We start from the raw sequence: 15,097 nt of genomic DNA on the forward strand, positions 1-15,097 counted from the left end.
TTTTTATTTATTTATTTATTCATAAGAGACACAGAGAGAGAGAGAGGCAGAGACACAGGCAGGGAGAAGCAGGCTTCTCACAGGAAGCCTGATGTGGGACTTGATCCTGGGACCGGGGTCACACCCTGAGCCAAAGGCAGACGATCAACCATTGAGCCACCTATGTGTCCCTTAAAAAGAATTTTATTTTATTTTATTTTTTTTTTCAAGATGGAAGAAGTACTTTATTTTTTTTAGCACTTTTTTTTCTTTTTATTTATTTATTTATTTTTATTTTTTTAAATAAATTAATTTTTATTTGTGTTCAATTTACCAACATACAGAATAACACCCAGTGCTCATCCCGTCAAGTGTCCCCCTCCGTGTTTTAAATAAGAAAGTGTTTGGTCAACTTTTCGTTATGACAGTAATGCACCTCCAACTAACTCAAGTGAAGAAAAGAGTCTTGACAGACGTAAATTGTGGAAAGGACAGGGATTATACTCTACTGGTCTCATAGACACCTGGATCTAGAAATCTACCTTCCTTTCATCTCTTTCCTCTCTTCTACGTCTTCAGTCTGTTTCTTTCTTACTGCATTTTCTTTGAAGGCAAGACTTTATTTTTGAGATCAAAGAAGATAGGAGTCTTACTTGATGTAAATCAGAAAAATCTAGAAAAGATGTTGGGCCTGGTGTATGCCCATCTCTAGGTCCATTACTATGGCCAGGGGGATAGGGTACTCTGACTTAGCCTAGGTTTTATGCCTATTTCAGAGTGGTGGGAATGGAGGAAGTACAGTTTGTTATCAGAAGTGAGAGGAGGCATGTTGGGGAAATAGCAGTAATTACTAGCTCAAGGAAAGGGAATTTGATCATTTGAAGTAATCCTGTAGGGAATCCCATATTTTTTGCATTGCTTAAAAGTCAGAGTTCTATTTTCCATCTATGGCTTTCTAATTTTGTCAAAAACATTGAAAAAAATTTATCTGTTTAATTACCTCCTTTCTATTTCTATTTCATCTTTATATATTTTTAAGATTTTATTTATTTATTCATGAGAGAGAGAGAGAGAGGCAAAGACACAGGCAGAGGGAGAAGTAGGCTCCCTACAGGAAGCCCGATGTGGAACTTGATTCCAGGACCCTGGGATCACTACCTGAGCCAAAGGCAGACACTTAACCACTGAGCCACCCAGGTGCCCCTATAGTTCATCTTTAGATGAATTATCTGTTGTATATCATCTTAGTGGGGAGGAGGGGACTTCTCCTTGGCCAGTTGGACAGGTTCTGTTCCATTTTGAACTGCAAAGGAAATAATAGAATTTGTGGCAACATTTGAAGGACTAGATGGCTCTTGTGTTATGTCCTTGCTGGTGTTCTGGTCATTTTAGCCTAATTGTGGCTCTCTAGTTTCCTGTAGATTTAGTGAGTTTCATACTTACCCAGCAAAGTCTCTTTTTGCTTATAATGGCAAGAGTAAGAATGTGGGTGTCTGATACGTTATTACTAGTCACATAGAGCTATTTAAATCAAACTTTAATTAAAATTTTTAAAAAGTAAAAATTTAGTTCTTCAGTGGCACTCTATGAAATGTATGATCACCATATGTAGCTAGCTAGTGGCTATCATATTTCAGTGGTACAAATTATAGAACATGTCCAAATCATTAAAAAAATATCAAATAGTGCCATTGGACTGTAATTCTTTAAGGGTAGGCATTCAGTTTTTGTTTTTCTCTGGTATATGTGTAACACTTAGGACTAGGCTTAGCATTTGTAAATAGTAAATATTTGTTGAATGTTGAAATGACATGCATGAGCTGTGTGCCACAGAAAACCTAGGCAATAATCATAATTAGCTGCCTATACTTTGAAGAGAACTTGGAATGACTCCATCTCACTGTTACTCCTGTGGTTTCTGTTTAAACTTTTCTATAGCTCCATTCTATGTTGTATCTTGGACCTCTGGTCTACAATTTAAAAATACAAAGTACTTGATCTCATAGTTTCTCATTTGGCAGCTTATTCATCCTTCACCTCTTGATTTCTCCTCACCGCTAACCCATTAAACCTGTCTTTTCAGCAGTTGTTGCTGTAGTCTCCGAAATCTCTATTCCGTTATTGATCATTTTTTTTCCCATCTCTACATTTTTTAAAAATACACCCTCACTGAACCCTGACTGTTCTGGCAACCCTTTTAATTGGAATTATTGTTCCTTTCTCTCTCCTGCAACTAGGGACCAAGAAGGAAATCTGTTTGTGAACCCCACTTTTGCTTCTCTACAGTCATTTGACTAACTTGGGTTAAAATGGTTTTGCTTTTGCTATTCATTGTATCTATCTTATTCCTAATTCCTTCTCTGTCAATGACTAACCTACAACATGTTCCCTGACAGTCGCTGAAGACCTTAACTTCTGGCTCAATTTGTTTTTATTTTCTATCCTTTGTCATTGTTCTTTGTGACTACACCATTCATATTGTTGACCCATCTAACACCTTAGCCTTACAGTTTATCCTCTCTCGGTATTATTTATCTTCATTCTACTTTAGCAGCCCCTACATTTAGCCATATCTTGGACTTTGTCATCCCTTAGAATTGAGCACTTCAAAGACATATTTTTTTTCTCTTATCCACTTCAGTTTCACTGAAGACACTGAAACTTGATACTCAAATTGGTATTGATACTAGTTCTTATACTTTTTTTCTTCTTCTAGTCTGTTAGCCTGGCTCCCTTGGTTCCCATTCAACTTGGAATCTATTTGTCCATTATTCGACATGCTCTCAATTGTATCTGAGCAAAAGTTCCTGCATGTAAATTCTTTCAACTTCTCACTGAGAATTTCTATATCCTCATCCATTCTCTCCTCCTTTTCTATTTTAATGAAGATATTCATTCTCCCTTTACTTCTCAAGAGTTCTGAATCCCATCTCTTTTGTTTCCTCTAGAGTCTTGCTTCATTATCTTTTTCTTTATCTGTGTCTAATTTCTTTACCTCAGACTCTTACTTTACCTTCAAGGTCTAGCTCAAATGACATTTCTCTTAGGTAGCCTTTACTAATACTCCCCCTTTTTAGAGAGAGAGAGAGAGAGAGAGAGAGAGAGAGAGAGAGAGGAGTGGGGGAAAGGGACAGAATCTTAAGCAGGCTCCATGCATGGCATGGAGCCCTACATGGGGCTCAGTCTCATAACCCTGAGATCATGACTTGAGCTGAAATCGAGAGTCGGAGGCTTAACCAATTGAGCTACCCAGACACCCCTGCCTTTACTGATATCCTAATGAAAGTTAATTGCACTTTCTTCTGTACTTTTTAGTTCTACGTTAAGACTTGTTTTGTTTTGATTTGTTGTGACATACCTTAAATATTCAAAACCTTCTCATCAAAAGATACTTTATTCCTAAGTGTAGCATTGCCTTTTGAAATAATTTGTTCTAAACTCTTTTTTTTAATTTTTTTTAATTTTTATTTATTTATGATAGTCACAGAGAGATAGAGAGAGGCAGAGACATAAGCACAGGGAGAAGCAGGTTCCATGCACCGGGAGCCCGACGTGGGATTCGATCCCGGGTCTCCAGGATCGCGCCCTGGGCCAAAGGCAAGCGCCAGACCGCTGTGCCACCCAGGGATCCCATCTAAACTCTTTTGTTACTGAGATTAAGACCATTGAATTTATTCCTAAATCCTAATCAGCTCTATAAATTTTTTTTTTTAGATTTTATTTATTTATTCATGAGAGACACAGAGACAGGTAGAGACATAGGTAGAGGGAGAAGCAGGCTTCCTGCGGGGAGCCTGATGTAGGGTACAATCCCAGGACTCCGGGATTATGACCTGAGCCAAAGGCAGACGCTCAACCACTGAGCCACCCAGGCGACTCAGCTCTATTAATTTTTATTTATGTTAAATTCCATATCTCTTACAATCCTAACTGTAATGATCTCATATCATGGACTAATTTTATTTTTAAAAAACTCATATTAGTTGTAGATTCTGACCCTACATTGCTTTGTGAACTGAAGAAAACTTTGTATGTCATCTTTTATAGTCTACCATAATTGTGTTCTTACTCCTTTCATATTTTAATGAAAATCAAACACTTTATCATTGGTTTCTTTTGCTTCAGTGTTTGTAGGGAATTATTTCCTTTCTTACCTACATCATTTATTTAGAAAGAATTGAGGCCACATTGTTTTCTTAACAGGATCTTGTTTCTTACTGACTTACCAGGTATATCCAAAGTCCTGGCCAGAGCTAAGATTTACTTGGGGCCTAACTTTCTAGCTCTGGACCTAAGCTGGGACCCACAGTGTTTTCTCTGTTTCTATTGTCATGATTTTGTAGACAGAATCCTTTATTAACTCCATAATCTAAAAGCACCAAGTTAATAACATCTATAAACATTTAAGGGTGAAATGCACAGGAAGTTTGAGAGAGTATTAATGTAGCTGGAATTACAACAGTATGACTAGTACTGTTAAAGGAGTGAAGTAAGAGCAAAACTGACCCTTTCCTTCAGATCTATTGTTTCTGGCATTCATATGTAAATATCTCCAGAAGCATTGGGTCTTAATGGTTTCATCCATGTCATATCGCCCAGATTTTCAGATTTAAATGTCTAACCCAGGATTTAGGTTGGTTCATTCAGTTCATCTACAAATATTTATTGAACACTTATTAGTGTTTAAAGCGTAGCCCTAAAGCATTGTCTTCCCAATAAGCAGTGCTAATTGGGTTAATAAGACATGCTGATAGTGCCAAACTATAATAATAAATGCCAAATGGCTTGTATTTCAGATAAGTGTTTGAAGGATTTTAAAAAGGGAGTCGTCAAGAGCATATCCTATCACATACTGGTATATCCTGTTAGCTTTAAGTCTTTTTCATGTGATTAGTCATTTGGTTACCAGAGGTGCTCTACATTTTAAGGTTCTGCTTAAAAATATATCATTCCCGGGCAGCCCAGGTGGCTCAGAGGTTTAGCGCCACCTTCAGTCCAGGGCGTGATCCCAGAGACCCGGGATCAAGTCTCGCATCGGGATCAAGTCTCGCTCGCATCGGGCTCCCTGCATGGAGCCTGCTTCTCTTCTCCCTCTGCCTGTGTCTCTGCCTCTCCCTCTCTCTCCCTCTCTCCCTCTCTCTCCCTCTCTCTCCTCTCTCTCCTCTCTCCCCTCTCTCTCCTCCTCTCTCTCTCTCTCTCTCTCTCCTCTCTCCCTCTCTCTCCTCCCTCCTCTCTCTCTCTCTGTATGTGTCTCTATGAATAAATAAGTAAATCTTTAGAAAAAAAATCATTCCTTTTGAAAAGGACACCCATTGTGTAAATATCTTAGGGATGAAAGCTCATCATGTGTTTTATAGAATACACTATGATGTCTTATACTAGATAATTTTCTTAAAAATTTTAAACTTAAAATCCGTAAAATTGCTGCATGTTGAAGTGGGAGAGGAACACTTACTTGGATTAGAAGACCTGAGTCCTGTCTTCATTTGGCTGGTTGGTAGCTAATATGATTTGGGCCTGAGCCTTAATCTCTTTATCAGTAAAATTGAAATGACTTTGCTTACTTTCATAGAATTATTGTGAGAAATTACTACAGTAAAAAATGGCCAGCCTTGGGGCGACTGAATGACTCAGTCAGTTAAGCATCTGTCTTTGGCTCAGGTCATGATCTAAGGGTTCTGGGATCTAGCCCTGTGTTGGGCTGCATGCTCAGCGTGGAGTCTGCTTCTCCTTCTCCCTTTGTGCATGTGTGCTCTCTCTCTCTCTTGCTGTTCTCTCTCAAATAAAATTTAAAAAGAAAAGACCAGCCATAATTAAATACCTATTTTACTATAGATGTCCAAGTAGGCATTAAAGATACATTGAAAAGCTCCATAATCTGATAGGAAACAAGTGAGATAACTATGTCTGAAAGCTGTGAAATATTATATGGTGATAAAGATGGCTTCTCCCACACTAGACGACTTTCTAATGCCTTAACAACACATTGTGCACTCTTTACCAAAGGCCATCTGTTCAGGTTGTTCTCTATGTTTATCAAAATTCTACTCGTCAAATTTATATCTCCATGTAACCAGTCTCTTGTCTTCTTAGACATACTTGGTTTCTCATCTTCCCTTTGCCAGTAGTTTGTAGATTTTTCCATAGCAAAGCAGAAATTTGTTACATCTTGGTTATTTGTGAGCACACTTAGCTGCCTGAAGTCAAAATCTTTATCATTTTATCTGCCACTTAGCAAGCACAATGCCTGGTGTCAATATGGGTACTCTAAAATGATTATCTAATTCATTGAAATATATGAATTATGGTTTCTTAATAATGTTTTTTGTTGGTGTGATATTTAGGTTAAAACTTCAACAACAAATGGTGAATATTGAAAATGCAGAGAAAGAAAAAAATGAAAATTCTGACCTGAAACAGGTATGATTTTAGCAAACATTTTGCTTTTATTTCTTTAAGTGCTTCTTTAAATCTGTATTTTGAATGTATGTGGTTTTTTTTAATTGAAGTATAATTAACATACAGTGTTATATTAGTTTGAGGTATACAATATGATCTTTGAGCAATTTTATACATTATTCAGTGTTCATCATGGTAAGTATATATTCATTTTTTTTTCCATCACAGTAACTGTACTCTTAATCCTCTTTATCTGTTTCACCCATCTGCCCTCTGGCAACCACCAGTTTGTTCTTTGTGTAGAAGGGTCTGATTTTTTTGTGTCTTTTTTTCTTTGTTTTGTTTTGTTTCTTAAATTCCACATATGAGCGAAATCATATGGTATTTGTGTGACTTATTTCACTTAGCATTATACCCCATAGGTACATCTATGTTATTGCAAATGGCAAGGTTTTATTCTTTTTTATGGCTAGTAATATTCCTGTGTGTGTGTGTGTGTGTGTGTGTATGACATGTTTTTTTATCAATCTGTGGATGGACACTTAGGGTGCTTATGTGTGTGTGTTGAATCTATTTCATGTACTGGTATTCTGAAAATATAATCATTACAACTGATAATGTATTGATGAAGTTGATAAATATAAAATATGTTTAAACCTCCTAAAGCTCTAGTTAGTAAGCTGCTTTTCTTAACCACTGTTTTTTCTTAATGTTTTTTTTTTTTTTTTTTAAATTTTTTTATTTATTTACGATAGTCATACAGAGAGAGAGAGAGAGAGAGGCAGAGACACAGGCAGAGGGAGAAGCAGGCTCCATGCACCGGGAGCCCGACGTGGGATTCGATCCCGGGTCTCCAGGATCGCGCCCCGGGCCAAAGGCAGGCGCCAAACCGCTGCGCCACCCAGGGATCCCTTCTTAATGTTTTTATATGCTCTGTCCCAGAGTGAATTTTTTTAAATTGTAAAGAACAATATTTTAATATTCTGATTTTAAAAATTGATTAGAAATAAAATCTAAGTTTTAAGTTTCCTGTGGGATTGACTTGTAACTTTTTATTTCTTATTCCATGAGTTGCATCTTATTATATCCCTGTTAAATGTGAAATCTAAAAGCTATATTTAAGGAAGGAAATTTATATTTTAATTAAAGTTATTTGGGTTTAAGAAAAATGTATATGGGCAAAACATGGAAGAGTGTTCTTTCCTGGATTCTATTTTCTTTTTAAAGTTATGAAGTAGTGAAGATTCCATTTTTAGGATTTATGCTTGCAAGCTAGCTGGCATTGCTCTGCATAAGCAGTTGTGGTTTCTAAGTCTTGACTAGGAGGACATAATGCCTGATACTCTTGAAAGAAATTATTTTTTTTAAGATTTTATTTATTTATTCAGGAGAAACGCAGAGAGAGAGAGAGAGGCAGAGACATAGGCAGAGGGAGAAGCAATCTCCCCAGGACCCTTGGGATCATGACCTGAGCTGAAGGCAGACGCTCAACCACTGAGCCACCCAGGCATCCCTGAGAGAAGTTATTTAGTACCATTGGTATTGGGCTTTCTGTCATTTATTAGATAACAAGCGGTATTATGCTCTTTGAAAGTTGCTTGTTCAGTCAGCTGTAATACAGATTTAATATTTACAACTCCAGTTAAAAATAAAGATGAATAATTTTTCATGGGGAAATTTGTTCTAGAGTATAAATCTGAGACATATCATTTTACTTTATTCTGACAATTGCTCTTTGAACATATACAGTCCTATCTTACTTGGCTTTGCTACCACCAGGAAGTGCTGTGATTATTTTGCATTTATTTAACTTCTTGTGTAAAGAATCTGGTTTCTTTCAGCTCTTGAGTCTCATAATGGGTTCTTTTGATCCTGAGTCTCTTGATTCTCTGCTTCCAACTTCTCTCAGAGAAAGGCTTAAGAGGTAGGAGAAGATGGAAAAAAACCGAGTATTTGTTAATTACTTGGTAAAATAGCTTATGGAGGAAATAGGTAAACTGTGTTCCAAATGAAAATTATTTGGATGTAACTTAAAAGCCTGTTAATTTGTAACTAGATAATTAGCTACTTTTCATGAGAAAAAGTGCTCACAGATAAAAGTACATTAAGATGGAAAGAAAAGGGATCCCTGGGTGGCGCAGTGGTTTGGCGCCTGCCTTTGGCCCGGGGCGCGATCCTGGAGACCCAGGATCGAATCCCATGTCGGGCTCCCGGTGCATGGAGCCTGCTTCTCCCTCTGCCTGTGTCTCTGCCTCTCTCTCTCTCTCTCTCTCTCTGTGTGACTATCATAAATAAATAAAAAATTAAAAAAAAAAAGATGGAAAGAAAAACCTGAGTGACATTGCTGGTTTGATAAATGCCTTTAGATGGCAAGGAATCCTTGCCATTAATCAAGTTTCTTAGAATACCTTCCTTCTGCCCAACACTGGATGTGTGGTGGAATGCTTAGAAACCACTTGAAAACAATGTCTGAACAATCCTTTCTGTATTTATGACTCCCAGTGATTTAGAAAGAACTCATGGAAGGGTTGCTGATCATAGGGCACATGGGAGTGGAAGAACAGATTTCTGTAGCAGCTCTCCCAGCTGATGTGCTTTTAAAAACCTGTTTTTTCCTAGGAGGCTAGAGGAAGTCCAATGGAGAATCTCTCTAATGGTTGGATTCTCCTTTTTCCTCTACTTTCCTTCTTTTAACCCCTTTCTCCACTCCTAGTATTTGGGGAATAAGAGGGGAGAGAACTTAGTGGCAGACTAAGGAATCTTGATTGTCTCTGGTCACATTAAGAAATGATCCTATACTACTGGATCCTGATGCTATTGCTATTTATTATTTAATTTCAGAGCATCCTCAAAGACACTTCATTTGGGCCAGGCATTTGTAAAGGAAGGTGTTTACTGTTCTCTGCTTCTCTCACACACTATTACATATGTGGCCTTCATGTTTCTCTTCTTTCTTTTCTTTTAAGCAAATCAGTAGTTTGCAGATCCAAGTGACTTCACTTGCACAGTCAGAGAATGAGTTGCTGAATTCGAACCAAATACTGAAGGAAATGGTGGAGAGGTTAAAACAAGAATGCCGAAATTTCAGAAGCCAAGCTGAAAAAGCACAAGTAGAAGTTGAAAGGTAGAGAGAGTTTGCTCTTTTTTATGTACAAACTATTTCTTCTTTCTGCTATATTATATGTAGTCCTTTTAGTGACGATTCCAATGTTGATTATGTTTTGGGACCTGGTTAAAATACGCTTTGACAGTGTACAATGGTTATTAGGTAATGTACTTTCTAGAGAATGAGCTTTATGAACTCTTGAAATTTTTTTTTAAGGCATTTAGGACAGAAGACTAAAAAAAATTTTTTTTAAGATTTTATTTATTTATTCATGAGACACACACACACACACACACACACTCACACACACACACAGAAGCAGAGACACAGGCAGAGGGAGAAGCAGGCTCCATGCAGGGAGCCTGACGTAGGACCCGATCCTGGGTCTCTGGGATCAGGCCCTGGGCCGAAGGCGGTGCTAAACCGCTGAACCACCCAGGGACAGAAGACTTTTAAAAATTCTGCCTAACCACAGTATTCTGAAAATCCTCAGAGAAACACTTCTTTATTCACTGAATAAACAAATACGTTAATATATTTTTTACTTCAGATATCTAATTATTCTTCTGAATGCCAGAGAATCAGAAAAAAAAATTTTGTGACTTGGAAAACTTCCTAAAATTAGAACTATAATCTCTTGGATTGTTCCTTTGAGAAGTTCATTTATTTGTTTAGTTTTTGGTCTTGAAATTTGTTAGTAATAAACCGTGTATAGTAAACTGGCAAGGAGATGATTTAGGTGATGTTCAAGATCTTACATTCTCTGGAAAATTTTGTTTAGATATGATAGAAAACTATTTTGTATATGGTATATCTTTATAACATGTTAGTATTCTATTTTTGTTTGAATCTACAAAACATTTTTCGGATTTTCTCTTTCTGAAGGCTCCTTTGCCACATAAAACTTTTTTCCTTCAGTTTCTCATTATTTCGTGTTTAAAGGCTTTCCATGGTTTCACACATGTGAATTACAAGAAAGTAAGCAAGGTATTTTCCATAATGCGTTATGACATTCCACAGGGTCCAAATTATTTTGCTTATATTTTGCAAAAAAATAGAAATTTATATCTTGGAATCGTCTCAAGTGTTTGATTAAAATGCGGTTAAGAATTCTAATGACAGTATAGGTAGCAAATTTGTGTAATTGATCATTGGTTTCTGAATGTTACTCATAGGATTATATAGTAGAAAATAGTTCGATGAAGTGTCAGTCATATGATTTTGGTCCCAGCTAAAACATTTAAAAGCCTGTATGACCTTAGATGTGTAATCTGACATTTTAGGGTTTATAAATCTCATTTGTACTGCCTATCTATAGTAATGATACTAAAAATTATGGAAGGTGTGCAGAAGAACTTTAAAGATATATAAGTTGTATGTTATCTTAAAATATTGTTTATATGAATTTTACTCTAGTCAGAAAACATCTTGCATTAAGACTTACCTGGGTTGATTTTTAACCAGCTTTATTAGACCCAGTTTTGTTTTTTTAATGTTTCAAGCTTTTTTAAAAAAATTCTAGTTAGTTAACATACAATATTAGTTTCAGAAGTAGAATTTAGTGATTCATCACATACGTATAACACCCAGTGCTCATCATAATATCCCTCCTTAATACCTATTACCCTCGCTAGAGCCAGTTTTTTTTTTTTTTTTTTTTTTTTTTTGCTAGAGCCAGTTTTTATCGCTTGATGGTTAGAATGGTTCATAGCTGGTTATTTATCCTGCTGTTAAGTAGGTGTCAGTCTTCTTTTGTTTTTTTAATAATTATTCACTTGAGAGAGCAGGAGCAGGCTGGGTGGGAGTGGGCAGAGAAAAAGGGAGATGCCAACTCCCTGCTGAGCAGGGAACCAGATGCTGTTCCATCCCAGGACTCTGGGGATCATGACCTGAGCCAAAGGTGGACACTTAACTGACTGAGCCACCCACGTGCCTCCTAGGTGTGAGTCTTTAAGCAAATTCATTAACTACGTTCTAGGCCTCAGTTTGTTTATCTATAAAATGGAGATGATAGTAGTACCTAAATCAAGGGGTTATTGTGAAGAATAAATGGCATAGGACAAAGGGTTCTAAGCACAGTGCTTGGTTCATAAGAAGTACTCAGTAATGAGAGAATTAGTAAATATGTGGCCATGCAAGAGTTCCCGCAGTTGGGTACCTAACAGTATGGTGAAGCAGGTAATGAGCTTGATTATACTTGGGATAATATTTATTTAATCCTAAGAGTTAACTTCCATGTTCTATATACATTCTTTTGACAGGACTTTGGAAGAGAAACAGATACAGTGGTTGGAAGAAAAGCATAAGCTTCAGGAACGTATCACTGACAGAGAAGAAAAGTATAATCAAGCTAAAGAAAAACTACAGCGAGCTGCAATTGCTCAGAAAAAGGCAAGTGATTCTTATTAAAATGATTTTGATAGAGTAAAACATAATTATTCTGGGAGAATAAAATGTAATTAAAACTGAGATTCTAGTGTATGTTTAATTTGATATTTAAACATGACATTTTGCTGTCAACCTTGCAGAGCTAAATTGGGAAAATGCAAACTGCTCAACAGGTTTATTTCTAAATTTCATGTTCAAGTTGGTTTTTCAGAGCTGACATACATTTTCCCACAGAATTTTTTCATTGATAAAGTTTCTAGACCAGCCCATGTAAGTCTTATTTAACTCATTTCTGCAATTAAATTATAGGGTGATTTGGTCTGTTTCAACTATGCTTAACCAATAAACTTGTAATATCATTTTTGTGTTTAACATACTTTTTTGTTTCCAACTCAGGAATGTAGGAGCAGTGTCTCCTTGCCCCAGGAGGAGAAACTAAGCCTTCTCCTGGCTTCTGAAACAGCATGATAGTTACCACAGCTATGATCTTTTCCAAGTTTTGCAATTGCAGGCATATATTTACTCCATAATCTAAAAACTTTGTTTTCTTGGAAATAGTTCAGGGCATCATAGAAATAATGTAATCAGATGATTTCATCTAGGTCAGTGGTTTGCAACTTTTTTTCTACTGCACAATCCCAAGGAATGTAGCATGGTCCCATCCATAACCATGACTCATGGTGCAGTGATTCAGCACTTAGTTTCAACAAGATTTGGTGCATGTGTGTGGAGATGGAGGTTGGGCGGATGGCATTAAAAAATCCCATAAATGGTTTAATATGTTCCTATTTGTAAGTTCCATTAGTAAGGGCATTTGTTTTAGGGAGGCGAGAGGGTCTGAGATGAGAGGAAGGTACTTCTAGGCATAGGCACACCAGTCTCTTAGTGTTTCTGTTTATTGGAAAGGTTAGCCTTTCATATTTGCATAAGAGAAGAGAACTATATATCATTTAGGTATTCCAAAGACTCTGTTCCTAGTCACCTATTTATGGTTATTGGATATAACTACCAAATGTGTCCTGAGAGTTGGAGTGACAATATGAGAAGTCTACAAGTCATTGTTTCTCCACTTTTTTTGATTTCTGAATATTGCTTTTCTCTTCCCATAATGCTGGAAGTAGTATAACATTGAGATTAGAAAACAGCATTTATTATATTAGGAATCTCAGTATTTTATACTCAAATGTAAACTTTCTTTTTTTCCCCCTGTATGTATCATTTCGTTTTCTTTCTGTCCATATAAATACTGAGTGCTGTGTGGTTATCGATGGGATTTCAGTGAAGTGTTTTATGGCTTGGGATGATCTTAGAAATTTTATTTATGGTTCCTTGTACTGTTTGAAGCCTAGAAGCATCTGAAGCCAGATTTTAGCCAAAAATCACTAGAAATTATAAGAGCTGACTTTATCTTTCACAGAGAAATATTTATGTTAAGGTTTTAGAGATTAGTATTCTAAAGATCAGATAGATTCTAATTACCACTGAGGTTAGTTTGGGTTGACTTCTTCTGGAGCAAAAGTGACATCCAGTGGTGAGAGAGATTACCAACTTAATCATAGGTATACTAGAAATAAGGGAAGAACTGATAATCTAAGAACACTGACAAAATAACCTTTCATCAATATTGTGACCTGTGGTGAATTTTCTTTGCTACTGAAATAGCAAAGAAATGATGGATGTGAACATAGGAAATATCCATATCATTTTTAAAAATGTGATCTGTGAGTTATGATTTTAAGTCCTAGAAAATTGTTCAGTTCAATAAATAATTATGACTCAGGGCTATCATCATCATGTGGGACACTTCCCTAGAGGCTTACAACTTTACATTAGTTAAAGTGGGAAGATAATATATGTGACATAGAAATACTATTAAAAGTCTGTAAGTACATATAAATTTAGGGGTGGGGATTTTGGCATTCAGATAGTTTGTACAGGTTAGGGAACTGAAGTGGTAGGTAACCAAGATTATCTGACTAGTAAGATTCAATGCCATGACTCAGATTCACACTTTCTGTTCTAAATCCTGTGTTCTTTCTGTGCTGTTACTCTTTTAATTTCCCAATTTCTTTGATTCCAGATACTTAAGTGCTTTTCTCTTCATTGTACCTGTATGAGTCTTATTCCTTATGTCAGAATAATCCTCTAGAAAGTTAATTTCTTTAATTTAAACTCTTTCCCATTCAAGTTAAAGATAATGAAATAGATATGAAAATTTTGGTCATAAGGTTACATAAATATAAATCTTAAGAGTGCAATAGACTTTTTAAGTTCTTTAATAAAAATCATAACTTTCTTATTTAAAACAAGTCACAAAATACTAACTTTAGGGCAGAAATCAAAATTCTTTAGGGTTGTTTTCTTGTGAGTGATTCTTATAACTGGGATGTAGCAGCTTTGTTTTTCCCCTGAGGCTAGAAAAGATGGCTCACTGCCATCTGAGTTTGTTTATTTACAACTCCAACCTCCTATCCACAAAGCTTATGTCATTTCTGGTAAGTGTTTCTAGGTAAAGTCTTTATGTAATGATATTTTGATGTGTTGATTTGTTTGGAAAAACTTGACCAGGTATCTTGAGTTGAAATGCCTTTCTGTGATTGTTGGCTTCCCTGTATGTTTTTCTCTTATACATTGTTGAAGTGTGAGTATGAAGAGAGATCTCTTGGTTTGAGCTGAATAAGTTGTACTTTTCCTTTTGAGGCACTTGAGATGACAACTTGTTATTTTTATTTTAAGGTATATTTCTCTGAAATTATTCTTGGCTAGATTACTGTTATGAGTGTTTTTGGGGAAAAAATGAATTGTAGTCTTGAAGTTGTAAAATATCTGTTGAATATGTTGTGTGGCCTATCATTATATTATACACATAAGGAAAATAGAAGCCATGATTAATTCCTGCTTTTGATGACCATATAATCTAGTTGGAGAAATAAGATAACATGTACTATATGAAGAATACTAATGGTCACTCTCGGGTGATCTGTATGGACACTAAAGTTTGAGACCAGTGTTAGGGAGAAGAAAGCCTGAAGACCGATTAGGAAGCTATTTTAATAAAATGAGGTAAGAAGTCTGGAATTTAGGCTTGTGAAATGGGAGTGAAGGGGAAAGGTGACTCTTTAAAATTATTTTGAAGGAAAAAAGTTATAGAATATGGTGCTAAATAAGAAGAGAAAAATATGAAGTGTTTTAGTTATGAAAGGATATAAATGGAGTTGTCATGAT

At 36.2% G+C, this 15,097-nt stretch overlaps 1 protein-coding gene across 4 annotated transcripts in view; it reads left to right on the top strand.

Annotated features, from left to right (window-relative positions):
• The window catches only part of CEP83 (centrosomal protein 83), a 124,565-nt gene that overhangs the window by 94,553 nt on the left and 14,915 nt on the right, over positions 1-15,097 (top strand). For all 4 annotated transcript variants that reach the window (XM_055336231.1, XM_055336235.1, XM_055336233.1 and 1 more), the window contains exons 11-13: positions 6,324-6,399; positions 9,345-9,502; positions 11,746-11,875. In XM_055336231.1, the coding sequence (XP_055192206.1) occupies positions 6,324-6,399; positions 9,345-9,502; positions 11,746-11,875 (364 nt within the window). The remainder of the gene's footprint in view (positions 1-6,323; positions 6,400-9,344; positions 9,503-11,745; positions 11,876-15,097) is intronic.

The sequence above is a fragment of the Nyctereutes procyonoides genome, unplaced genomic scaffold (genome assembly GCF_905146905.1).
Source record: "Nyctereutes procyonoides isolate TBG_1078 unplaced genomic scaffold, NYPRO_anot_genome, whole genome shotgun sequence".
NCBI lineage: Eukaryota > Metazoa > Chordata > Mammalia > Carnivora > Canidae > Nyctereutes > Nyctereutes procyonoides.